Source organism: Dicentrarchus labrax, unplaced genomic scaffold, assembly GCF_905237075.1.
Source record: "Dicentrarchus labrax unplaced genomic scaffold, dlabrax2021, whole genome shotgun sequence".
NCBI classification, from domain to species: domain Eukaryota; kingdom Metazoa; phylum Chordata; class Actinopteri; family Moronidae; genus Dicentrarchus; species Dicentrarchus labrax.
This window is the reverse complement of record NW_026136713.1, coordinates 7,034,761-7,060,300: the sequence shown is the minus strand read 5'-3', so window position 1 is coordinate 7,060,300 and position 25,540 is coordinate 7,034,761. Positions and strand designations below refer to the sequence as shown.

The following is a 25,540-nucleotide window of genomic DNA, read 5'->3' as shown; positions in this document are numbered from 1 at the left end:
TATAATTTTTAAATCCACTGATTCACTTTAAGCAGAATAACAAGCACATCAAAATCATAACTGAGTCACATATTTTATTTTCAAACAAATAAACTCTTGTCAAGTCCCAAAATAAAACCCAAACAAAAGTTGCAGGACTGTGTTCCCTCATGACTAGGACAGGGAAGACCATGAGGCCAAGTGTCCTGATAGGCTGTACCACCTGCAGTGACAGGAAGGAAACTACTGTACAATCAAAGGGTTCATGTTTGCAAGCACTTACTGCACAGATGTGCTATAACATAAACATCATCACCCAAAAGTACAAACAAGAACCCTGACCCCCCCACCCAAAAAATAAAAGCATATATGTCATCATTTCTCTCATCAGAACAAAGACCCTCATCAATTATACACACACAGAGGCATTCAGATTCCATCTCGTTATATACCACAACCTCAATGGAAAGAGTAAAATGAAATCAAGTTCTTTGGGCTTTGACATGGCTGACTGAGGTATGAATACCACACACATTGTTAACAGTCAGCTGTATTTCAACTAAACACCAGTGAGGACCAATTCTAAACTTCTAATGATGTATTGATCAATGCTCCTGGTTTCTGTGATATTGTGTAGGTTTCTGCCTGCATCTCTTTTGAATTATTTTACAATATATTTTTTAAAATCTATACACCCAGACACGTTCCACAAGAAATTACATGTAGACAGGCCCTACTTGAGGGAATTGAATTCCCAACTGACTAGTTAAGTTTTTCCAATAGGCATTTGAAGAGAAATACCAACAATACAGCACATTTGTATGGAAATTATATCTCAAGAGTAGCTCAAACTTTACTTACCTGACATTTGTGGTCTATAAAACATGTTTGTCCCAGTTTTGATTCACACATGCATGAAGCACAGGTGAGGGGGATCTGCTGGGGGCTTATTTACATTGTACAGCTACCACACCCTTTGAAACAGTCTGCAAGCAGTTTATAAATGGCTCTGTTCCCTTCGGTTATTCCCTGAACTCTGGTTTTGACACAGGTAATGACAGCTGGTTTAGCAGTGGTGCCTGGCAGGTGGGCACACCTGTTCAGAAAATGCCTGCAGGTACAGGTGCTCTGTGGGTGGGAGAGAGCAGGGGACCCCAGAGGTCTAGGTTACCACTTCCTGTTGGGTCTGGCTCTCTGAGAAGAAAAAACGAAAAAGAAAAAAAAAAAGAGTTCCTTCGCACTCGTAAAAAAGCTCAGGAGGAAAGCGAGAACGTTCACGATCAGGGGGCCACAGTACTCCTTCAGACGTGCTCTCTCGCATGCACACGTTAAGATACCGTGCCAAGATCTGTATGGGAGGGTGGAGCAGGTCATTTCAATCCTGGTGATGCCATACCGCCAACTCAAAAAGGTTACCACACCGATGGCCTTGAACGAGCTCCCCGCCTCAAGAAAATAGAAGACACATAATACAGCCTGATTACACAGTTTAGTTGAAAACGCCTTTAACTAAGCAACAGTACTGTTAGTACTTGATCGTTCACATTTCACAGCTATGAACTCTCCGTGTCATTGCCCAAACATGGAGCTTTTCTCTGTCGCGGAGGGGGAAATGGTATCTGTACGTTAAGATTCCTGAGCTGGTCTAGCTCACCCCAGACACACTAAGAGCTCAACACAGTGGTTCATCACCTGCCGACGACAGATTCATTAAGAATTCATACGTTTATAGATACACAAAGCATATAGGTTTAATCAAACCCAACTTTAGTGTTATTTTTGGTAGGGGGACAGGTGGACAATTCAAAACAGGTTATATTGACTCTTTAATTGTTAGGACATCCAATACAATTATTGTCTTGTTCTACCCGTTTTAAGGCCACCGTCATGGCGGCAGATAGGACAGTACCATGTGACCATTCAATCAGAAGAGAATCCTCTTGGAAGGCAGAGAGTGTAATAGGGTGGTCTGCTGCTCAACGTGAGTAAGGAGGCTCTGGCTGTCCAAATTGTAACCCAATGGCCAAATTTTTTAATTACACAGGAAGCGAGGTTGAAAATGCAGGGGAGAAAAAGGCGCCCACAGAGGTGAGACTTTGATTTATCTATTGCAGAGGTGAGACTTTGTTTTAACTATTGCACTCAAGTCAGGCCCCCTGGCAGTTGGAGGACACAAGAAAGTAAGGAAAAGGTGAGAATGTTTCCTCTCTTTTTCCTTGTCAATTGTGTGCAGCCTCCCTAACAGACAACAGGTAGTCACAAAACAGAATTTGTATTTGATGTAAGGCAGTTTGGTGTTTTGCAGAGAGCCCAGTTACACTTCTCTACCCCCGTTCCTTTACACAGAGCAGCTAAAAACCACAAGCAAAAAATCCCACAAAGAAAGAAAGAAAAAAAAAAACCTAAAATGAAATCTAACAGCCCTCCAAATTGACAATTCTAGTGAAGTGTAAAATGTGTAGTTTTTAATATGTAGTAAAATCTCAGTGGGATTTTATCATTTATCTTGTGATTTCATAATATAAATGTAGAGATTCACAACGCATTTCTTCCTCTTGATCTGCCTCCCGAGATGTCTTTATCAGCTGCAGCACAGACAACTGGCAGACGACCAAACAGCAAGCTGGTTTGTGATAAATAGATCACCAGTTTGTAGGCTCCACTAATTTCCTCAGTCATTATAAACAAGAGAGATGACTCCTTGAACAGTACCATCAGCAGGGCTCGATTTTATCCAGTCTTTTTTAGAAAACAAAACAAAACAAAAAAACCTTAATTGGTCTTCACTTCTCATCTTGCGTGTCTTTTTAAATGTGATTTTGATGAACATTTACAAAGTGTTCCAACTTGGTATGATTTGTCTCTGTTTCCCTGCAACTTCTTTTTGAAGCCCAACTCCTCTCTCCATATTTCTGTAAAACATTCTGATCTTCAGTCAGTCCCAGTTCACAAAAAGGATTTATTCCTTTTCCCTTTTGTTTTCATTTGACAAATTCCTTTGGAATGGCATTTCCAGTCTTGAATGGATTTGTTGAGAAACTCATGCAGGGGTGTGCACAGTCACAGTAATGGTGATAAGACTTCTTTTTCATTTAGAGAGTAACATAATGATGACACTAAAACTTGATATGAAACATATCTGCAAAAAGGAGGTGAGGAGGGGGGCTATTTGGGCTTGGGTGGGGTCTCTGGGAGGCAGGAGGGGAGCTCTGCACCGATGCAGAGGGACGGCAGGGAGCTCAGAGCTTCTCTGAGGAGGGGATCCAGATGTAAGGACCAGACTGCTCCTCAATGATTAGCTTGATTTTGTTGTAGATCTCCTCTAGTGAGTCACCCTGTACAATAGCTGGAGACACAAATGCAGAGGCAGATAGATTTGTTGGTTGCGTAGGAGCTTCAGTTGAAACAATAGGTCAAAAGATAATTCATCTTCAACATTTCTGATAATAATTTTAGTTGTTAAATCAAGGAAAAATATAAATAAATATGCTGCTTCCAAACAAACACATTTGAAGACATTACCTTGGGCTCGCTGAAATTGTGATTTGTCCCTTCTTTTGGCATTTCATATAGTAAACATTTAAATGAAAACTAAAGAGATTAGTCAATTAATCAGCTTGCTGATTGACTTCAAGCAGAAGTGCCAAATATTTGGTTCCAACAGCTCTGTTGGGAGGTTTTGCTGCGTTTCTTTGTCCCATGTAATAGATGCACAGTAGTACACTGAATTTATATGGGTTTTGGATTATTATTAACCAAACAATTCATCAAGAAAATAACTGACGTGAATGTATAATTTAAAATAAATCATCAGCTACAGCCTGAATTGGAACTACAGATATTTAAATCGCTGACCCAAAGCAAAAAGGGCAGTGAGACCAACCTGTGAAATACTCTCCAAAGTCTTGCTCCAGCTTAACTGCCTTGTCAAAGACTTTATTGGCCTGCTCGTACGTCTGCCTCTTATTCATCTCCCTGAAACGAACAGAGGTTGCAGTTAGTATCACAGACGCGCTCACATTCCCTGATATGTTAACTACAGTATGCCAACAAGCTCAAACTTACATTAGAGCTTCAATGGATTTTGGTTTAATAAAGATGGCAATCGGATAAAGTTGTGCTTGCTGCAGTCGTTTTATGGCATTCCCAGACACATCCAGAATGCAGTGTTTCCCCTGTTGGCAGGTAGAGATAAGTCTTGTTAAAAATACTATAGACTTGTTAAGTAGGCCACAGATTCATGAAGGATTGATTGTGGTTCTTGTAATGCTGCAAAAATGACTACTGCAAACTAACAATCTTTGGAAGCTGGTGGAACATTAACTACTAATTTCTGCTTTCCAATTCAGCAGCAAACCTAACATGCCTCTGATTATACCCCAAATACACAAAGCTGGTAACCCGATCCCACAGAGAAACACAAGTCTCTGCGCCTACCCTCTCAGCCACAGTTCTGACAGACAAGATGCTCGTCCCATAGAGGTTCTCGTTAAACTGGCCAGCCTCAATGAATTTATTATCCTGAATGTCTTTCTCCATTTGCTCCCGCGAGCCCACAAAGTGGTAGTCCTGGCCGTCCATCTCGTTCTCTCGCCTTGGACGAGTCGTATCTGGAGAGGGGAATGGAACAAGTTTATTTTTGTCACTGCCGTTATGTTTGGTTGACTGTCTGGAACTGTTTGTTGCTGTGAACTCACGGGGTACACAGGAGCCAAACTTGTGGGGAAACTCAGAGATGAGGTCATCATTTACTCTGTCCTTCATTGGACCCAATATGATCACAGGCCTTGTGTAGTGGACTGCAATGGAGAGGAAAAGGGCAGGTGAGGACACATGTAGAAACATACAATCCATAGACTGACTAATGCTTTATATTTGAATAGTGGAGAAGCGATTCACTTACTTTCCTGTCGAATGACTGGCTCGTAGGAAAGAATGGTGTCCTCCTGTCCCTCTGTAATAACACAAAACAGAAGTCATCAGATATTTTTAATCTCACTTGAAGAAATATGATAAAATCGTGATGGCTGATGAAACACCCAGAGGAATATTAATTTACAGATGTCATTTCACAAGTTAATTTAATGGCATCTACCATATTATTCATCTATGTGGGCAGTGTAAAACAAAACAGAAAGACCAGGAGAAATTAAGGTGACTCACTCGAACTGCTTTCACTGTCACTTGTGTTGGATGTCAGGCATTCTGCAAAGGCACAAGAGAGCGAGTTGCAAATAATCTCACAGCAAGCCGCAGTTAAATTCAAATAAATTCTCTTTTTAGGGGTGAAAAGGATTTTTCACCTGCCTCAACAGAAAAAAAAAGGAGCACTCTGCTTCTCAACATCTAGGCCATTAAGAAAAAGGGGATACAGAAAGCAGAAGTCTTGCTTGGTGCTGCAGCCATGCTCTCTCAATATTAGGGAAGTGGTTTTAGGTACAAGCAATAGGAAATTAAGTGTTTCCTGTGACAATATCCCAAATGACCCACAATTCCCTCACCAATGTTTCCTATTGCGAGATCTGTGCCTGTGGCAGCGGATCTCATATCAGGGAAAAGACAAAGAAAACATATAGGCGTTACGCCGTCCACAGGAGGGAGACAGGAGCTGGCTGACTCAGGGGAACTGGAGGGAAAAAGTGTTTCCAACCAGGCCTGCTCTGGTGACAAGATATATGCCAGCTCTGTGTGACCTTATCTGACAAAACTCTGCTAAACATTTATTGTAAAGACCCCATGAGACATTCAGAATAAGTGTAACGCTTACTCAACCTCCCTTGGGAATGCATATTTTATATGTACTGTAAATATGAGTACGCGTGTGTGCTTGTGTGTGTTGTGTGTGAGCACGCACATAGGTCTGTGTGTGTGTGTGTGTGTGTGTGTGTGTGTGTGTGTGTGTGTGTGTGTGTGTGTCACTCTAAATGTGTGTGGTTTAGCACTCCCAGCTGGGTCTGCAGTGACAAAGCATTTTTCTCTGAGCTCAGGGGACAGCTGCTTGACACAGTACAACCACACACTTACTCAAACTCTTTGATCCATAAAAGTCATCGCTTAACCCTGGGAAGTCCTAGATGTCCCGACAGGTGAGAGCAGAAACCAAGAGAAGAGAGCAGACAGGAAGAAGAAGAGGTTAGTGAGAGTTGGGGCAGAGAGGAAGAGGAGTGCTGTGTAGTGCTTGCCAGGCCCACTGACACATGGCGCTGTGCTGTACTCATTAAGCCTGAGCCCCACTTTGTTCATAGTAAGCCACGGCCTTTCAATTACACAAGCCCAATCCCATTAAAATGGGATTTTGACCTGTTAAGTGTTAAAGCTTGAGTCCAGTTAATGAGATTCTTCTTGTTGTGGGTCAGTGACTGACTGGAGAATTGATCAGGACTTATACAAGGAGTAGCATCACAGTGTTAGACGGCCTATGTGTTAATGCAGCCAAGAACTTGCACACACACGCGCACACACACACACAGCTGACAGCACCACACAGCTAGACACTCCTCCAGGAGCCCATAGACAGATGCACAGACACACCAGAGAGAACCCCACATCTTCAGCCTGATGCCAGCTCCACATGTGGGGCATCTCTCTGGGACAGTGAGAAAGGGATGAGAGTGGTGCCATCACACACACCATCCCTTGAGGTGAGCGGAAAGATGAAAGTTGAGAGAAAGAACTGAAGCATGAAGGGGAAAGGACGGAAAAAAAACACCCCCCTTGATCACACAGCTGGTACTCACGTTCAGACTCCACCAATTCCTGCACAATATTCTCCTTGCTCTTGTAAAACGGGAACTTGCGTGAGAGGTTGAAGCTTTTTTTGCGCTTTACTTTGACTGGCTGCTTGTCGATGTGTGGGTGAGAAGGGGGGGGAGGGGGCAATGAGAGGGTGAAAACAAAAACAGAATGGGTTTCAATGAAAGTACTCAACACCCATGCACAAAAACAAATGAAATGTAAACAAAACAATACACGTCAAATAATGAAAATGAGAAGCAGGTAATGGGTGGAAATGAATGGCATATCAATGTGAAGGAAACAGGCTTCTGTTTACCAACTTAAACATGTACCATTTTCATTCAATTGAATCTGCTTGCATTATAGATGATACAGAAACCACATTACATCTGATTTATACTTCTGCAAATTACATCTGACAGGATCAGCCTCTGACAAATGTGCAGACATTTTGTAAGTGCACATTCCTTAATATCGAACTGTGCACGAGCTGTGGAGGTTATAGAGACCCCTCATCTCTACGGAGCTTCTGTGTAATCTATACAGTAATACGAGCACTTTTTGTGCTCGCTCCAGCGAGCAGGTGCTGGTCTCTTTCCCACACTCAGGGGGGAAGTAGGCCATCTCCCTTGGAGCCAAGCAGCAGCTCGGAAGACAGCCTCTCTGGCACCAGGGCAGGGAGCAGCTGGCCCACTACACTTACCCTGTTAGACTCAATCATGCCTGTCCTGGCGTGGAACTTGACTGTTTTTAACCTGGCCCGCTCCTTCTTCTCCACTCTGCGTGAGGAAAAAAAAAAAAAGTTTAGGCTAGGCATGAATGGCAGTAGTCACATTAGCTTTGTCTGGCATTAGTGCACCACAAATGAAGAGTGAGCGTACCTTTTCTTGCTCGGAATGACCCCAATCTGCTCGCTCTCTCCATGTGGCGTGACCAGCCTCGCCTGCCACCACTCGTCGTCAGAAGCATTTATGACATGGAGGATATCCCCGTAAGAGAAGCTCAGGCCTTGGCTGGGAAGGCAGCTGTCCCTCGTTCGATCATAGTCAAACAAAGCTCTACAAAAACAGAGACTTTGGTTACTCTCCTTCCTTCCTTTTATTTTGATTGTGTGAGTAGAAATTCCACATGCATCAAGATCAAATTATTGTGTCCGCACTTGGCAGCTCTGAATGCCCTGCATTACATTATTGGTCTGTAACTTTTTCTAATATTTCACATTGCTTGCATATGGGCTGTGAACCTTTAATGACAATGTCAAGTGAAAGTCACCTTTTATACATTCAGACATGTCAGCCACTGCATTCTAGTGTTGTATTGAAATAGCAAGTGTTTATGTAACTGTACAGACATAATGTGGAAAAGAATGTCACATCATCTTCCCAAAACATGAATATTGAAGCATGCCATTCATACATCTGTAACTGTTGTTGCCACATACTTTCCACCACAAACATATACTGTTTATTGTCTTTCTGAGTGCGTCACAATCTTGCCAGACAGGTAAGCCCACTGCCATTCTGCAAGTATTCATACCTGCTTTACAGGTTAAAACTTAGCTTGACCTACAAGTCTATATCTACAGGCCATAAAGTGTATGGCTGCCATTTTATGGCCAGTATATATACATTTTCTCCTCCGGTTAAAGTTTTTTTTTCTGATGTACTTCCGCCAAATGAAACCGCGGCTGATACTGCTGAAACTGTCATGATGCAATCTAGGGGAAGCTTATCTGCTAATGTGCTTTACAGGAAAACAAGTGTACTTTTAACAAAGCTTGATACGTCAAATTCCGATCCTTAACCATGTTATGTTATTGCACCTTTACATACTTACAAAGCGTTTCAGAGAGAATGTGACCACATGTGACACTGTTTCTTTTTTTTGAGAACACCTTAGAGGCTTAACGCCTCCACATTCCTGAGGCTGGGCTGGGAGGACATGGCGGCTCCTGCATCAGCCGGCTAACTAGACAGCTTTTCCAACATAACTGTGGGCTTAGTCACCCGCACAGGAGCAGGCTAGGCTCTACATGTCTCATAGGAGCCGGTCTATAAGAGAGGCATGAGTCAGACTGCTTAACACTCCTCTTTCTATAGCGGACCACCAATGAGGCAACATCTGCATACTTCTGATATATCCGAGTAAGGTCCGTTACTATTGAACTTAACCTTAACTTGAACTGAACCTAACCCCAATAGCTACATTACTAGATTGATTTAGCTTAAGTGAAGCGCATTAGTGCTTCAGTAGAAACATGGTGAAGCACTTGGACTATGCAGTTACATCACAGTCCTTTCACCTTGACCCCTGTGAGTCCTTCGTGACTCGCTGCATTTATGTGAGCAGAAGGATGCCACCTGTTTTAATTCCTAAATGAGCCTCCAACCAGTTTGGCAAGCGGCCCGAAATGTCATAACACAGGTCACATCAACAAGCCCCACTGTCAATCTATGTTACACAAAGTAGAGTCAATGTCATATGTGGCATCAAAACAGCGACAGGGAATGCCTGCCCATCAGCTTTTTGATGGTGATGAATAGTATCAACTCAATGCCCTAAATTAAATGCTACCCTACCAATAGCTCAGTGTGATGCATCATGTTTTATCATATCATCTATACAACCTATGTCATGCTGCTGTTCTCCGACAGTGTGGCTGATTTTGACAACATGTGCTTTCTGGCTTTATTCTCCCCTACAGACAGGTAGAGGTTTATTATGCAAGAGTGGCTATTTTGACAACAGATCATAGAATTTGATGTTGTGAGTACAAGCATGACTGTCTACGAGTGTGTGTTCTCCAGCTTTACCTGACGTAGAGGGAGCGTTTCTCACTGGTGCGCAGGGAGCCTGATCCTGAGCTCATGCTGCTGTTCATCATCTGCTCCCTCAGGTCGTGGATCTTGGACTCAAAGCGACTGTACTCTGCACCGGAAGAAACAAAGAGACTGTGTCAACATTACCCCAAAAATAGTCCCTCGAGCACATCCTCCGCCTTTGGGCTTTGAAGTTACACGCAAAAGGTTAAGGTGGTATTGAACTTGTCATATAAAGGGCTGAAAGAGTGTTGGACCTTGCTCTGTTTCACTAAAAAAATCGTTGTAGATCTCTGTGTCTCAGTTAGCGCTGCAGTGAGCTGGAGTGAATAGAGGAAAGGTTCAGCGAATCCTTAGGCTGATTAATGACCCCAGGAACAGATGGTTTATCACAGATCTGCCTTACACATCCAGTAATGTCTCATGTCAGGCAATTAATTATACAGATTAATTAAGTTCAACATGGGCTCTTTAGTGTGGTTAAAAAAAGGGAAGGCCTCCAACAATTTCCAATGCATGACCATTTGTCATAGGTGTGTAAATCCAGTCGCCGCTCAGGAGCCCAGGGATGATATATGAATCCACCTGGACCTCCTCATTAAGAATGCTCTCATTAGCCTGCTGTGCACAGCGTGCTGTGTGCCCAGGCTGCTGGAACAAGCTAGGCCACCGCACCACACAGCACACGGATAGATAAACAGACCAGCAGATGCACCTAGAAAAACAAGAAGGCTAGGTCGCTCATGTGATCACACAAAGGAGGCGTCCGGAGCACAAAAAAGCAGCACTGTGAGCTCCTACTTTTGTCATATATCTAAATGTTTACACAGCTTACGAAAGAAAAGTAATTACAGTTAAATGTTTTCAGGACTGCACAGGAATTTAGCTGTATACAACTAGGATCATATTGTTAATGGCAAGTGATAATGTACCCTATTGCTAGAATGACAACCTATCTGTGTCTTGATCATAATTGGCCTATAAAAGAATGAGTGAAAGAGAATATCACGGACATTTAGTCCACATATCTCCTTTAATGCAATGCCTGTAGGGGTTGACTCCTACCTTACAGCTTAATCATCCATAGCGGGCAACACTTCCTGTAACGTGAACAACAAAAGATCAAAGTCCAGGTTTTTTTGAACAAGCCTACAAGTAGCATGGAAAAACAAACACCCATGCCCGCAAAGACGATTTCTTCAAAGTTGGTCCAAGCTCCTGGAAAACTTCTGGGCAGGTGCAAAAACAAGTTTCAGTTGGCTGAACTCTAACCTCCTACTGAAGCCTAAAGGGGATTCAATGCAAACACAGAACCTGCCCTAGGCCTGGTGCCAGCTCTCCACCCTGGTCTCTGCTCAAAGGGTTAACAATACAACAGAGTGACGCTGCAAAGTGAGGTAACCAGACACCGCCTGACTCCTTGTAACCAAGAGCAACGTCCTAGCACTCCTAGAACAGGGACAGCACATGCGGAAACAGCCATTCAGACTAGCCCACTTGGCTTTCTCAGGCACAGGAGACACGGGAGAATGGCAGCTTGAGAGAGGAGGGGTAGAGGGACAAGACAAAGAGTAGCTAAATAGAGAGAGAGAGAGAGAGAGAGAGAGAGAGAGAGAGAGAGAGAGAGAGAGAGAGAGAGAGAGAGAGAGAGGAGTTTTAATGCCCCTGCTTCACAATACCACCAACCTGAAGGTCTGGCTGAGAGCTGTGCCGGTGAGATATTGCTATGGCTAGCACAGGTGGTAGAGCTAAATGCTTTGCTTGATCACATTCCTAACATCCAATCAGTTCATCTGAACACTGTGAGGACAAGGGGAGCAGGAAGAGGACCTGAACTACAACCAGCTTTAAGCCTCTGTGGGAAGTAAGGGTGGGAATCATAAACTAAAACATGAATTGCTGCTGTGCCTCGTTTACAATGACATCAGAGTGCAGGCAAATTATCTATATATAGTACATCAACAATTATCTGTGCAAGTAAGAAAAGACACCACTCATCAATCTACACTCACTTCCTTTATAATGAAGCACTTTTAAGTTTACAGTAATTTCAGTCTCGTGATATAAACAGTAAAGGAAGTACACACCTTTTACACAGAAAAGGAAGGATACTCCCAGAACTTAAATAGAACACTCTGATGAATGAGTATCACCAAACACCGCAACAGTACCACATTAGATATATTATCTCTATCGACTGTTTGTCCCACCTTGAATATCGAGCACACGGAGCAACAGAAAATGGAAACTTATCTTTCAGAAGAATGAATGGATTGTGAGGAAATCAGAACCTAAGCATTCAGTCCTTTGATAACTCACAAGTAGGGATGCATTTTTAAGCAACTTCCTTAACTGATTGCTGGCCAAAGATCAGTACTTGATGAATGATTAAAAGCCCTTAATACGGGGTGCTCTTGTGGCCTAGGGGTTAAGGCGCTGACCACAAACCACATCTCTTTCTCCCTCCATTTTCTGTCACCTCACTACAGTCAGCTATCAAGTGTAAAATTGAAAGGTTTAAAGGTTATTACTTTGTATTTACTCTGGAAACAGACACGGTCTATGCACCAGCAGAAAACAAGTAAATTGGGAATGTGATGCAGAAATTAAATAAAAACATATTGAAATGAATGAATAAAATAAAAATGACTAAATAAAAAAGGTAATTAATGCCATCAGTCAGGATTGCTGCTCCCACTGATTGTGATGAAAAACAATGAATCTGCCAGCCATTTATATTGGGCAGAACGTGCATGAACATACAGGGAACTCAAATCTTAACCCATGCTTTATCAACGAATACGGTGTAGCCTGCCACAGCAAATGCTCATAAAAGGCTAACCCAATTATCTGGTGACATTTACAGTCAGTGTTTCTATTTAAGAACATAATCTATCTACCTGGTTACGAATGAATCATATGTGAAGAACATAATACATCTACCTGTTTAAGAATGACTCAAATGTGCGATGTTGATTAATACATTCTTAACCAGTTCAGCTGTTTACAGTGATCAATCAATCAATTATTCATTAACATCCTACTCAAAAGCACACCTTTAAAATGCTGGGAGTCCACAATTATTACCGTTAAAACTCTCTCCCTTAGAGCACTAAATACACAAGAGCTAGCCTATATTTTTAGGAGTGACCCACAGGAAGAAAAGACAGCTAATAGAAACTGGGACTATTCTGAATCTCTCACTCCCACTGCGTGTCCTCATTAGTCGTACAGCTTTTATATTTGGGGGAACGGTCGCTTCTCTTTTGATCCAGTTATGCAACACAGCAGGCATGTACTTGTAATGTGAGACTGTGTTATGTTCTCAGGGAGAGTCAAGCCCGTGAAGACACACACCCCCTCCCCAATAATATACTGCAGGAGGAACACATAGACCCTGGCTAAACTATTCCTACAAACTTCTGTAACGCACACTAGTGTGAGTTTGATAGGAGTGCACCAAGTTTAACATTTCCTCCAAGGCCCTCCTCCCATTTCCTACATGCAAAGATTTTAGAGTAATTACACTTCTTGATAGCGGGCACCATGTGGTTATATACCCCTCACTTCCATTCCTTCGAGGTGAATCTGAGTTAAAGACGCGATGATGCTCCAGTAAGCCTCTGAGAGTCAGAAGGGGGGCTCCTGCTGCAGCCTGTGTGCTCTGTTGTGGCTTCTTGTAGTCTTCAGTGCTGGCCCTCCATCAGAGGTCTGTGGTCGCTCGGGTCCCAGCCTTTGCCCCTGAGAATACTCTCCAGGCAATTTGCCCTGCATAAACTAGCGTTTGCCTTCCACTTCCTCCCCCTGACTAACTGTCCTTGTACCGCTCACAGGGGGTTCCTCCTGCTCCAAACTCAAACGAACGACATGTCACGCACCGCTTTAGGATGCCAGCAGAATTACTGGCGACAGATCTCAGGTCACCAGAGGGGATGCAGGAAGTCAATCATTTGCCAACACTCGACTCGTGTGTTTGGAGTAGTTAAGCATTGTGCACAAACAGACAACTGTCCTTCACTGGGTTACGAAGGGGGCGCAGAGCTGAAAGCATGGTTTGGTATGGAAAACAAAGGTTCCCTTCAACTAACCACATCGTTATTCAAGATGCTGCCTGATTGGTCCGGCATGCGAGACAACATCAACTCACATGGACAAGAATGAAGCATTATAATCAGCATTTGGTAGCAGAAGGAAAACCTATACCGCAGTATTGTCCGTTCTGATCTCAGCCTGTGTCTGTCTTTAGCTTAGCACCGTGCCAATTCACAGATCCTGTTCCACTTCAAATTCAATGACCTTGGAGAGTTATTGGACAGATGTGGCTTGTGTTTTATTGAAAGAGAAAAGGAATATGGGGTAAAAGCATGCTACAACTTATGCCCCTTCACATTCCTGTCATAGTCCAACCTGAGAACTCAGCCCAGATCTAAAGCTCACAATATCCTTCCCATTGTTGTTATAGCATTACTGCAGCATGCTCAAGTACACATGCAAAAGAACTACAAAAACACTGAGGACAAATGCCAATGCCAAAGACGCTGTAATGCACAGCTCTACAATGTACTGCTACAAAAGAAAGACTGGTGTCATTTTGTGACTAAATTAGAAAACTACCTCACAGGCTAGCCAACAATAAAATTCTGCTTTAGTCAGCATGAAAATGGACTTGTGGTCAGAGAGCTGAATGTCCAAAGTCTGGTGTGGCAGTGACATACAGACATAATGTAAATGTAAAGAGGTGAGCTCACAGGTGAGGTCACTGTTTAAACCACAAGCACCAAGCTGACACACACGCGCCACACACACACACACACACACACACACACACACACACACACACCTGTTTGACCACACCTCTGTGTCCCCACCTAAAGACTTAGGTTGCATAAGAACAATAAAGCAGTGTCTGAATGAATCCTGCAGCATATAAACTACAACATAAAGCTACTTAAATTAACCTGAAGTGGGTTTGAAAGTGAGAAATAACAACAACAATAAAAAGACGTCAAAAACAAATGCAGATAGCAGGTAATGGCAGGGGTTTACCACAGAGGTGGTAGTATTAAGTTACGTTACAGTAGGGGTGAGGCTATCACATGTCTGCCATGGTAAGTTATGAATAATCTAACCGCTGGTTAAAAGAGAGACATGTTGCCACTCGGAGAAGGTTAATAATTGCTTTTCGGTGGCTCGGTCGCAAAGGGAGCATACACTTTCTATACTGTTACTACAGGAGTGAAACTACAGGTTCATGCTAGGAGGAAAAGCCACAAGCTACACCTCGGTCAAGATAAACCTGTTCTACAATATAACAAAGACTCACGGAGTTTGTTCCGGTTTCAATGTGTCAGTATTTTCCACGATCTTCCTTCCTCGTCTCACCTCAAACTGAATAAAACTCTTGACTATTATTATTTCGCCGTCGCAGCCGCCGGTAGTTTCTTCATCCAGCCATTAGAGAGTTCATGCAGCTTCTGCTCTGCTGCTGTTGTGTTAGAGCCCATCCCCCATCCACACAGGCTGGTAGACAGATAAAAGTTGAACGTTTTTGTTTTTTTTCCCCCCCGTTTCGTTTTTCCACCTTCAGTTTAAACCCTTTTAAACTTTCCTCCGGCGTCGTAATGGAAGTGGAGCTCGGCACTGGCCGCTTTAATGTCCTCTTTCCATCGCCGTGCCGGGTTGTGTCCACGGACAGCGGCTGCTCACAGGGGCTCGGAGTTTGAACAGGGAAGGACAACAGCGGTTGGTTTGCCCGCCTTGCAGTTGGCTCAACACTTCAGCTCTGCTAACACAAGTGCCGCCCCTGAACCTGAATACTGGTTAACGCGAGCCTGCCCTCATTTACAGCCACAGTTTATCATCCACCAGGTAGAGCTCACGTTGCCTAGCAACGTTAAAGGGGTATTCCTGTGATTTAAGTAATACACTTTATTGTGAGACTCATGAGAAAGTGCTTTTAAAAAATGGCCTGAATAAAAAGCAGCAAAAATATCCCGAGCTTTATTGCCAAGCACTCTGCACCATTGCACTATTGTTTTTTTTTGGTTTGTTTACATATATATTTATAACTGTACATAGTAGTTTATGTGTATGCTTGTTGAGTCCTTGTCCTTGAAAAAAAGTGATTCTGGTTCTGTTAATCCAATAAGATTAAACCCCCCCATTAGATTCGACATTTCCCAAAATGCCACAGGACCGTGCCTTCCCTCAACCTGGTAAATCATAGTACATTAAGATCAACATATAACTTAAAGATGTAGAGGAGCTGGAAGCTAAGCTAACTAGCTGCCAGCGGTGCCTTCATATTTACTGTAGAAACACACAAATGCTATCAATGTTTGTGTATAACCCTGAGGAAGAATGCAAATATTTACCCAAAATAATGAGTTATTCTTTCATGCCTGTAGTTTGTAATGCGTGTTTATTATACATTTAGTCTTTAAGCTTCAAGAGCTTTATGATTTAAGTTTATGTTGTGGTCACATTCTAATAAAATTGTGTTTAATTAAATAAGCACAAACAAATTAAGCATTAATTATTAAAAGTACAGGTTAAATCAGAATCGCCAAATAGCAAAACATTCTATACCTAACTAGTTATGTAATACATAAGTAGGTAAAGGTTGTTTGATGATAATCCTTTCCAGTGCAGTCCAACAAAACTGAGTTCAGTACCCATTTTGAAACAATATCAGACAGTATTCATGTGTGATATGAAACAGTATAGCCTCACCTTCAGGCCTGTACTGAGCTATGATGGTGACAGTCTGTCCAGCTCTCTTCAGTGCTGCAGCTGCCTGCTCATGTGTGGCATTCCTTAGATTCACCCCATTCACCTGCAACAAACCAGGCCGAGAAAACATTTAGCGAGAAAACCCAGATTAGTTCCTAAAACTTTGCTGCTTGTCTAAATATTATCTGTAGAGGAAACAAGTCTAGCTGGATGGAGCAAAGTTTACCCTCAAGCTGGACGGTTTAATTTCAGCCTGTGGAGATAAGATCTACTCTTATCATGTAAAGGCCTAACAGAGAGGCCTGTATAAAAATGATATGATTTTTACTGAGAAACAGGACCACTGATTTTAAATAAAATAAATGTTTCACAATCATGTTGCAGCAAAGACATTTATTCACCCTTGGTTTGAATAACTTCCAGACTACATCTAGCATTGAAACAAAATAGGCATATCTTTGTAGGTACTAAAAAGGTTAAGAATTATGAAGTACAAGTCAAGGGATTGAAATATGTAATTTTTTGGATACTTTATTGATTCACAAAGCTAAGCTCCCTCTGAGTTGTTATGGATTTAATGTCTTGCTCAAGGACATTTCAGCAGGGCATTTGTTTGCTGGCTTTCTAAACACTAGACCACCGTAATTCTATCATCATTATTCTGACGACGGGAGTTGGCTGAAAATCTCTGACAACAGAGAGAGCTTCAGATACTGACCGAAAGAATCCGGTCGCCCCTCCTCAGCTCGCCGCTCAGGTCAGCCGGCCCTCCTGCCAGGATGAAGGAGACGAAGATGCCTTCTCCATCCTCCCCGCCAACGATGTTGAAGCCCAGGCCTGTGGAGCCCTTGTGCAGCAACACCTTCCTCGGCTCCCTGCCAAACAGAGTGACAGCGTTAGGGTGAAGGGCAGGACAGAGAGCATAGAAGAGGTGGGCAGAGAGAGAGAGATATGACCAAAACTGAAACAGAAAGAGCATAAGCAGAGTGGCACACAGAGGCTGTGTCAGACAACAGCCATCTTCTATTGGTTTACATTGTGTAAGATCCCAAAATGTCGAGTGCATTCAGTTTAGGCAGCTGCAAGCAGTAGGCCTGCAGATCTTTTGTAGGCATTAGAACGTGAGTGCTTTAAATAGAAACATTTAAATGATTAATCTCCAGGACCACTCACCACTAGAAGACAAATAATTAACGATGTAATAATCACGTACTAATCATATTACTAATAAAGATAATTTGGACTTTACACTGATAACACTGCAAACAGTTCTGCAAGAGATATAATGAATGCAATAAAACAAGCAGCAACACGATTGGATCCTAATGCGTATTATCTACTGGCTATAGAACTTTCTGCTTTGCATGGCAATCTCATGGACATGTACACGTGTAAACACTTAAACACCCACTCGTTTTAATATACGCAGACACAATGAGCCACCTCCTGCTCGACAGACCCACTGAAGCTCTGCTTTAGCTTTAGCTCCTATGACTCATCCTCCAGCAGGCTACTCAGACTGCCTTAGTTTTGAGATGCTAGAGAGGCCAAACCGCTGCTATGGTCCAGCAAAAGCCCTCTGAGAACACACTTCACACAACTGCAAATACACACACTCTAGGAAGCCCAATGTTTGCCTCACACACACACACACACAAACACGTGCGCACATACTTTATATATAAATGCACACATAAACATACATGCATGCACATACGTCAGCACAGGCACACACAGTTTCCTCTCTTAAGAGAAAACACTGCATGGTTCCCATTAGTGGTCTCCTCTCACAGAACTCCGCCTGCGGTCTACAGGAACAATTCCTACTCAATCCCTAATGGCTGCGCTCAAACTTGCTGTTAAGGCCATTTCCCATCGATGGCAGCCGAGGCAGCATTCCAGACTTTCAAAATCATACTCATAACTGCCTGGAAAAAGCGTTGATTACTCCTCTAAAAGAAATTAAGAGCATCAGAAAAGACAGAAAAACGGCACCATCAGCAAGTTTAACCAGATTGTTAAACTGTATTCATTTGAAATTAAGTGAACTTAGATGCAAAGTTTGCCACTAAATAAGATTGATCAACAGCAACATGAATCTGGGTCTGCGGGATACCTTACAATTTAGTATGTCTGCCAGACAGAATCAGGGACAGATTCAATATGATTGTACTGACGAATATTAAAACTCTATTATGTTCTTGCTTTTTTTCCCATATATTTTTTAGATCTTTTGAGTACCAGGGATGAAAAAAATGGGAAGTGGCAAACGCCTTTAAATATGCTGAAACAACTGGCTTGCCTTTAAACAAGTCAAGCTCAAAATAACCTCGCTTTCCATCTTGAGCATTTCCCCCCTAGCTGGACGAGGCACACAGATCTCCACGGTTACCTTAGGATCCGGAACCGGTGCTTGCTTCTGAAAGAGCATTTCCTAACAGTACGTTCAGGCAGGCTCCTCACCAGCAACATGGAAGATGAGATGTTGACTGTAAACATGGTATGGCACATTGCTCAGCTCAGCGTTAGCTCCTTGAACCCTCTTCCTATCTGGCCTTCCGCTGAGAGAGGGGCTACAATTTTAGAATCTCCTGTGTTCGTGGTCTAGTGTTCCCTATCTCATCCTTGTGCGCTGTGATGGAAAACAGTTCCACTTTGGGCTGTCACACATGCTCTCTCCCCATCATCACCAGCAAGGCAAGACTTAACACTTAACCCTAGCGCTCCCACGCAAATCACCTTTTTTCAATTCTGCAGGAAGAGGCCAAAATCACCCCTCAGTCACATCTGGAATAACCAGGACTGGATTACATCAAGAGCAGCAGGACTCGGTGGATATGTCAAACTGGAGGTTATCCAAGTTTGATCCTCTTTCACACTGTGCTGTCCCATCGTCTCTGCTCTGATGCTGCTTTGGGTCTGCCCCCCCCCACCCCCCTCCCCAATACAGCACACCAGCATTCTTGTCTGTCAGCTCGGCCCTCTGGAGACTAGGCAGACAGATTCCCAGAAGCTCCTTGCTAATTTGTCAGAGCGTAAACAAACTGAGGAGCTCATGAACTGACTTTCACGACATTTGGGCCTTTGATTTGACGCCCTCACAGTCTGTGACCTGGCTGCATGCTGGAAGCTGGTTTTTCCTCACTGGAAAATAATGTGCAGACTACTGTGGAATATTTGAACACATACAATAAGGCCAGTGCCTTTTATTATCTTACAGTTGGTGCACGTTTGTGTTTCTGCATGCACTGTTTGTCCATAGGATATGGATCGCCTGGCCATTTTCATGGAAAATGGGAGTGAATTCCAACAGTTTTAAATGCAAGGATCAAGTCCTCCCTCTCTATCACAAGACCTGCCTCCCCTCCCTTCCCCCCTTTTCCCTTTTCATCCATGCCAGGAATGTAAACAGTAATAGAGCGGTAAAAAAGCCTTTCTCTCTGCCCAGCCATTTCTCCTGCGACTCTTTTCTCTAATTCAGAACCCCCCCCCACCTATATTTCCCTGTCTGCTTCAGTGTTTTGGCTGAGGCGGTCGCAGCTCAGTCCTAAAGCTGTGAATGGATATCTGGGCTGTGGGGTTCAGCGGGTCATGCTGCCCTGGCCTCAGCCAAGTAATTGGCTCTGCTTGGCTGATTAATGGCGGACACTGCAGATGGACGCCATTTTCCACAGACAGACACTACCTCTCGCAGCACTTTATCTCTCCATTTTCCCCCGAATGGATCACATCAGCTTATGTATAGAGGCATATACTGATAAAATTAAATTTAATTTTCTGTGCCTGCCTTTACTTCATGGCCTGCTATTTCCTTCTAATATGACATAGGGAAAAATTTATTCACTGCTAAGGTGATAGACAGATATTTCATGCCTCTCACTGTGACTAAGAATAAAATCGGAGCGATGAATGATTAACACCTAAGACGAGTACTCAGCTGAATGTGCTGTGATTACTTTTATTTTACCCCCCCCGCTTTGCTTTTGCAGCTTTTAAAAACACCAACCAAAGGTCAAAGTGTTTCTCGTTATTGATGACTGAATTCTTGTGCTGACCAGTCAAAGGTTTTGTGTGTGAGCCACATTCAGTTACTGATTAGCTCACCTGCTGCTGCAGTCCGCAGGCTTCTGTAAGCCACCTAACCAGAAGCCTTGTTGTGTGCAGCCCTGATAGGACCTGTAGAGGGGAGCTGCTTGTTTAGAAATTGTTCACACTGTCACCACTACATACACGTATGTTTACGGCAAACATACATATTTAAACACAGAGGATTTATCTCTTATCCAGTCCAATGTGGACAGAGACAGATCCATGTACAGTACTGACATATCTCTAGAAGACGGGGGTAATATCAGATGGAGAAGGGGGAGGGGGTGTTGGGGGATGTGTCTGTGATGACACCACTGAGGGGAATGTGCAGATGGGCAGAGGGCCGATACAAGCTCTGACTCACGCCTCACAACCGTCTTGCTCCACTTCTGTGGAAGCCTGTGCTTACTACAGCATCCATCTAAAATAACCCTTCCAGGTTGGAGCCAATGGGGGGGGCGCTGCTGGGGTTGAATGGAGGTGTCTGCTATTTGCCTGTTAGTCGATGTAGCCGGATGCTCGTTTGTTGCGAATGGGAATCAAATCTGCTATGTCCTCCAAGACAATGCCAAAGCGGACATGACACACCACTAGGGGCAAACAGGTGCATGTATAGTCATGTGTGGGCTGTTCTAATTTGCGCCGCTGATTTACGAGTTGTCGAGGATGTATACCCACACAGGTATGCGTCTGTGTCATAATTGTACGTTGCACTTAAAGCGTGTGTATCTCCGTGTGTGCTTCTATGTGTCAGCACGTTATGAGCTAAGGACTCAGTGTACAGTATGTGTGCGTGATTGGTGCTGGCAGCATGGGTGACGAGAGGGGTAAGACCTGAGTGCATGGCCTGATTTCCCAGTGTGCAGATGAATCATGACAGCTGCAGGACTGTCTACTGCCACTGGTCTGCTGGCCCGTACCAGATCAGGCTCTTACTCCCTATTACATTCATGGTAACAGCAAAGCTCAGTGTTTATATTTACATACATAGAGGAGCAGGCAAAACATTCCAACGGTGCAAAGCAGAATATTTGTGTTGGTTGGGCAGCTGCAGTCAGCCCTCCCATCCTCCTGTACTGTCCTTTCTTTTTAACAACACAACCATGCTTTAGTTACAGCCAAACGACAAGATCAGAATCTGTCCTTTTCTCTCACACACACACACACACACACACACACACACACACACACACAGGAAAACACATATTGGCAGTTTATGGCATACATGGTACACAATAAAAGCTATGTTCAACACAAACATGTTACATAAAAGCAATGGTTCACACACACAGAAACATTAAGGGATTCATCCATGAGGTGATGCAAGATGGACAAGACTGTCGATATAATGTAATAACTAAGTGAAACAAATAAGTGAAGCAACAAACAGGAGGCCTTTTGCACATTGGTAATGCCAAACAGTGAAAAAAACACATTGCCATAAATATCATGTATATTATTGTGATATTCAGCTGTAACCACCAGTGAAAGTAGCTTGGCCCGAGATAGAGGCTTAGTTTTATCGATGCCTCCTGACAGATGGAATTGAGCAGCTTGTGGGAGCGTGAAGCCCTTTCGGCTGCACTCCTGCGGAGATGTGTTTGTGAAGAGCAGGTACGACTCCATTTTAAACTGCGATAAACAGGGCCCTATTGTTATAGATTCATAGATGTGAGCAGATTAGAAAATTGATGGACAAATAATGGCTGCGGGGGTAGACCTTTTAAAATACAAAAAGGAAAGCAAATAAACAAAACAATAGGCTAATTTCTTATAAAACAGTTCAGCTCTACAGTCAGTTTGCTGTTATAATATTTTGTTTTTCAGCACACCTAATGTGACAGCATGAAATATTAAGTATGAGTCAAGTACTGTGTCATACAAACATAAAAAGCAGAAACATACTTAAAGCAACAACATACAAAGCAGTTAAGCAGACATGAGGTGGGGATACATTTACATGCAAACACAGAGACAGAAAGCTAAAATAAAGCTGTGCTTGAAAGTAAGAACTCCATCAACACAAGTATCAACCTGCCACCCCCTCCCTCCCTCTCATCTCCTTTTCTTCTGTCCAGTGCCATCTTACTCCTCCAAGTCTATTTCTTATGCTTGTGTAATTTGTGCACAAATGTGGCACAACATACTACTGCTGAAGCAGGTAGCCTCTGTCCCTCTCTGACCCTACTCCTGTCTGATGCTGGATCCAAATGCTGAGCTGTACAGCGGAGGGTTAGCTAAGCAAGGCGTGATGGACTAGGTTAGTACCTGCCAGAGAAGGGGAGTGGACCTTGGCACAAGGGAGCAGGGGAAGGACAGAAGCCTCTGTAGAGGGCCTGGGGCACCTTGCTGTCCCCAGGTTTGTGGATGACACTGTAAATAGGTTCAGCCCTGCTGTGGGGTACAGGAATCACAGTGAACGGGACAAGTGTAGGACACAAATAAAGCACACATACCAACAAAGATGCGACAAATGTACATACAAGTCATGTACATGGACAGCTTGTACAAGGACATTACAGGGCCACATAACGAACACTCGTCCGGTAACACATTCACTCCACAACACACATAAACGCCTGCATGCACACACACACAGACACACACACACACACACAGGGGGAATACAGCCTTCTCCCCAGAGCTGTGGGTTAAGATGACTCCAATCAAGCCTCTAAGAATGCTACTTCTGATCCAGTACTTGGATAGGAGGTCAAAGGTTAAAACACAGTCATAACAAGTACAAGAAGTGACAAGCAGCCTCTCTGCAAAGTATCTGGTCAGCACACGGCCTCCACACACTGTCAAGCTATAATACCGTATGCACCACCAGGGCCCTGGTGAACTAAGAATTGTAAACAAAGCATTGTATTGCTTCATAAGGTCGATTTAAATTGCTGTACGTACATGTGTCGCTAAAGTAAACCGCACCATGACAACACCTTTAAAACAACAACAAAATAGAGGCTGCAAGGAACAAAGAGATACCCATGCCAAACTAAAAATAACTAAACAAGACTGAGTAATTTAATCTTATATTTTATATTATATATAATTTAGCTCAACAGAAATGTTTTTCACTTACTATTACAACAGCAGGAACACAATAATGCCTGTAGCTGATATCCACAAACAATCTACTGTATATGCTGTGATTATTAAAATCTACACTAGCCTGCGTGAGTGTAATGTATAGGAAGAGGATCTTTCACGGAGAAACCGGTCTGTAACCTACCTTGTGAAGTCTTCCTCCCCCAGCATGTGGCGGGGAACTGGCGAGTACCTGGACGGGGTGACCTGGGGCGGCGGGTACACTGGCTTGGGCTCCATCGCACCCATATAGTTGTGGCTGACGTGGTTGTCTACCATAGTGGGGAAGGCTGGAGGGAGGGCCAGGCCAATAGGGGGAAAGAAAGAATGATCACAACAAAGGCACAACAGGAACAATGCATAAGGCCTCACACAGAAATCTGATGCTAGCAGCATGGCTAAAACCCCAAAGCAAAAAGACTGATTATCTCTGTTAAACAATTTTATTTTGAAGAAGAGAAAGATCTAAAATGTGTGCACCTGAAATTATAGTAATATTCCCTTAGTGCACACATGGTAAGCATAGTAGGCAAAAGTTTGTTGGTCTGTAAACTGTAGACAGGTTGGGTAATAATTTCAACAACTGCCTTCATTTTCTCTTCCAAATAAGTTTGCCCAATCTGTGAGCTTGTCTGATCATCTGACTGCTTGTGTTTCTTACCCCATCTAACTTCTTTCTAGCAATGCCTCCATGTTCCCAGATCTTAGCAATTAACTTGGTGAGAACAATGATATTATTAGCGATAGGAATTGTGGCCAAAACTACAAACATAAGACCCAGGTTGTATGAAACCAGAATTTCATTCCGAGGAACCAAAATGGCACAGGAAATTGGCTAGGCTATTTATATACCCAAAAAAAATCAATCTCTTCTGTTCTATGTCAGTGCTAATCTTTACACAACAGGCAACTAGCACCGACTAATAACAGAGATGTTTCAATAATCTACACCTGATGTTTTTGAATCGTTTAGGAGAAAAAATTTGGGGACATTTTTCTAAATATGTTGTCTTTGTGCACGCATGCAAAAGACAGCTCACAAGCATAAAAACACCTCTTTTTTTCTATGATTTAACATTCTTCATGGAGGCAGCTGAGCATGATAAAACAAGCGTTTCAAATCCAGATCATCTGACCACGGGTTATACTGTCAGAGCGGGGTAAAGTCTGCATTAAACCCTGAAAACTGCAAACATTTAAAACATACAAAAAGCCCTCAAGAGCCCCCTCTAATACTAAATCACTGTTCTGTGGAAATTTGAGATGCCGCAGCTCAAGATCGTGGGCTCTCATGAGCAGGTGGGATGTGAGAAACCATCCACACTCAGTGGGAGGCAGAGAACTGCGCTTGTTGTTGCTGTGGGTAGGATTGTGTGTGTGTGTGTGTGTGTGTGTGTGTGTGTGTGTGTGTGTGTGTGTGTGTGTGTGTGTGTGTGTGTGTGTGTGTGTGTGTGTGCAAGCATTCACTACATTCACTATGTGGGTGTCTGGGCATAGCAGTTTTGGGGAGAGAACAGTGATCCAACACTAAAAATCATGCAGGCCCACTGAAACATCTCTGATAAAGATAAAAAGACAATTCCCAGTACAAAATGCTCTAACATGGACTTTAACTTATCAATCAACCTTTACCTTACGTCAAACCTTTTACATAATTAAACCTGTGTAGTTTTGGAGCTGGCAGCTTATGGATTGGGAATATAAAATGTAGATTCCGGCTTGGACAGTGTGTGACCTGTGTTGGGAAACTGGAACAACAAGAAGAGGTAGATACGTACTGCTGGAGTAGTCTGGAGGGGCGTACATGTCATTAAGATGTACCGGTCCTGGTTTGGCCACCTTGAGATAAACCATATCGGAGGTGTTCTTCAGTGCAGCCACTGCCTCCTCATGACGCACGTCCTGTAGCATGATGTTGTTCACCTGAATGTGACGATTGTGCCAGAAAAGAGAGAGGAGGAAAAAAGTCCTTGTATCAACACCTGAACACCTCACGTCTTGGCTGCACTGTGACAACACCAGACATCACAGCAGCCATCACAAAAGCCAACACAATAATGAATCATAGCTTGAAGGTATTATGAGATTTCAGTACA

The 25,540-nt window shown here is 43.2% G+C and overlaps 1 protein-coding gene across 8 annotated transcripts in view; it reads right to left on the bottom strand.

The window, feature by feature from the left end:
• Positions 1-54: 54 nt before the first annotated feature.
• dlg3 (discs, large homolog 3 (Drosophila)) overlaps positions 55-25,540 on the bottom strand; it is a 79,997-nt gene continuing 54,511 nt past the window's right edge. For 3 of the 8 annotated variants that reach the window (XM_051421074.1, XM_051421080.1, XM_051421073.1), the window contains 14 exons: positions 25,223-25,367; positions 23,590-23,752; positions 16,984-17,140; positions 16,266-16,368; positions 9,528-9,642; positions 7,596-7,772; positions 7,418-7,493; positions 6,717-6,816; positions 5,143-5,184; positions 4,883-4,933; positions 4,417-4,778; positions 4,045-4,154; positions 3,863-3,954; positions 55-3,325 (listed from right to left, as the gene is read on the bottom strand). In XM_051421074.1, the coding sequence (XP_051277034.1) occupies positions 3,219-3,325; positions 3,863-3,954; positions 4,045-4,154; positions 4,417-4,778; positions 4,883-4,933; positions 5,143-5,184; positions 6,717-6,816; positions 7,418-7,493; positions 7,596-7,772; positions 9,528-9,642; positions 16,266-16,368; positions 16,984-17,140; positions 23,590-23,752; positions 25,223-25,367 (1,800 nt within the window). In that variant the 3' untranslated portion in view covers positions 55-3,218. Of the gene's footprint in view, positions 3,326-3,862; positions 3,955-4,044; positions 4,155-4,416; positions 4,779-4,882; positions 4,934-5,142; positions 5,185-6,003; positions 6,050-6,716; positions 6,817-7,417; positions 7,494-7,595; positions 7,773-9,527; positions 9,643-16,265; positions 16,369-16,983; positions 17,141-23,589; positions 23,753-25,222; positions 25,368-25,540 lie in introns of all 8 variants that reach the window. The other 5 variants (XM_051421079.1, XM_051421078.1, XM_051421081.1 and 2 more) reach the window with 5 other exon arrangements.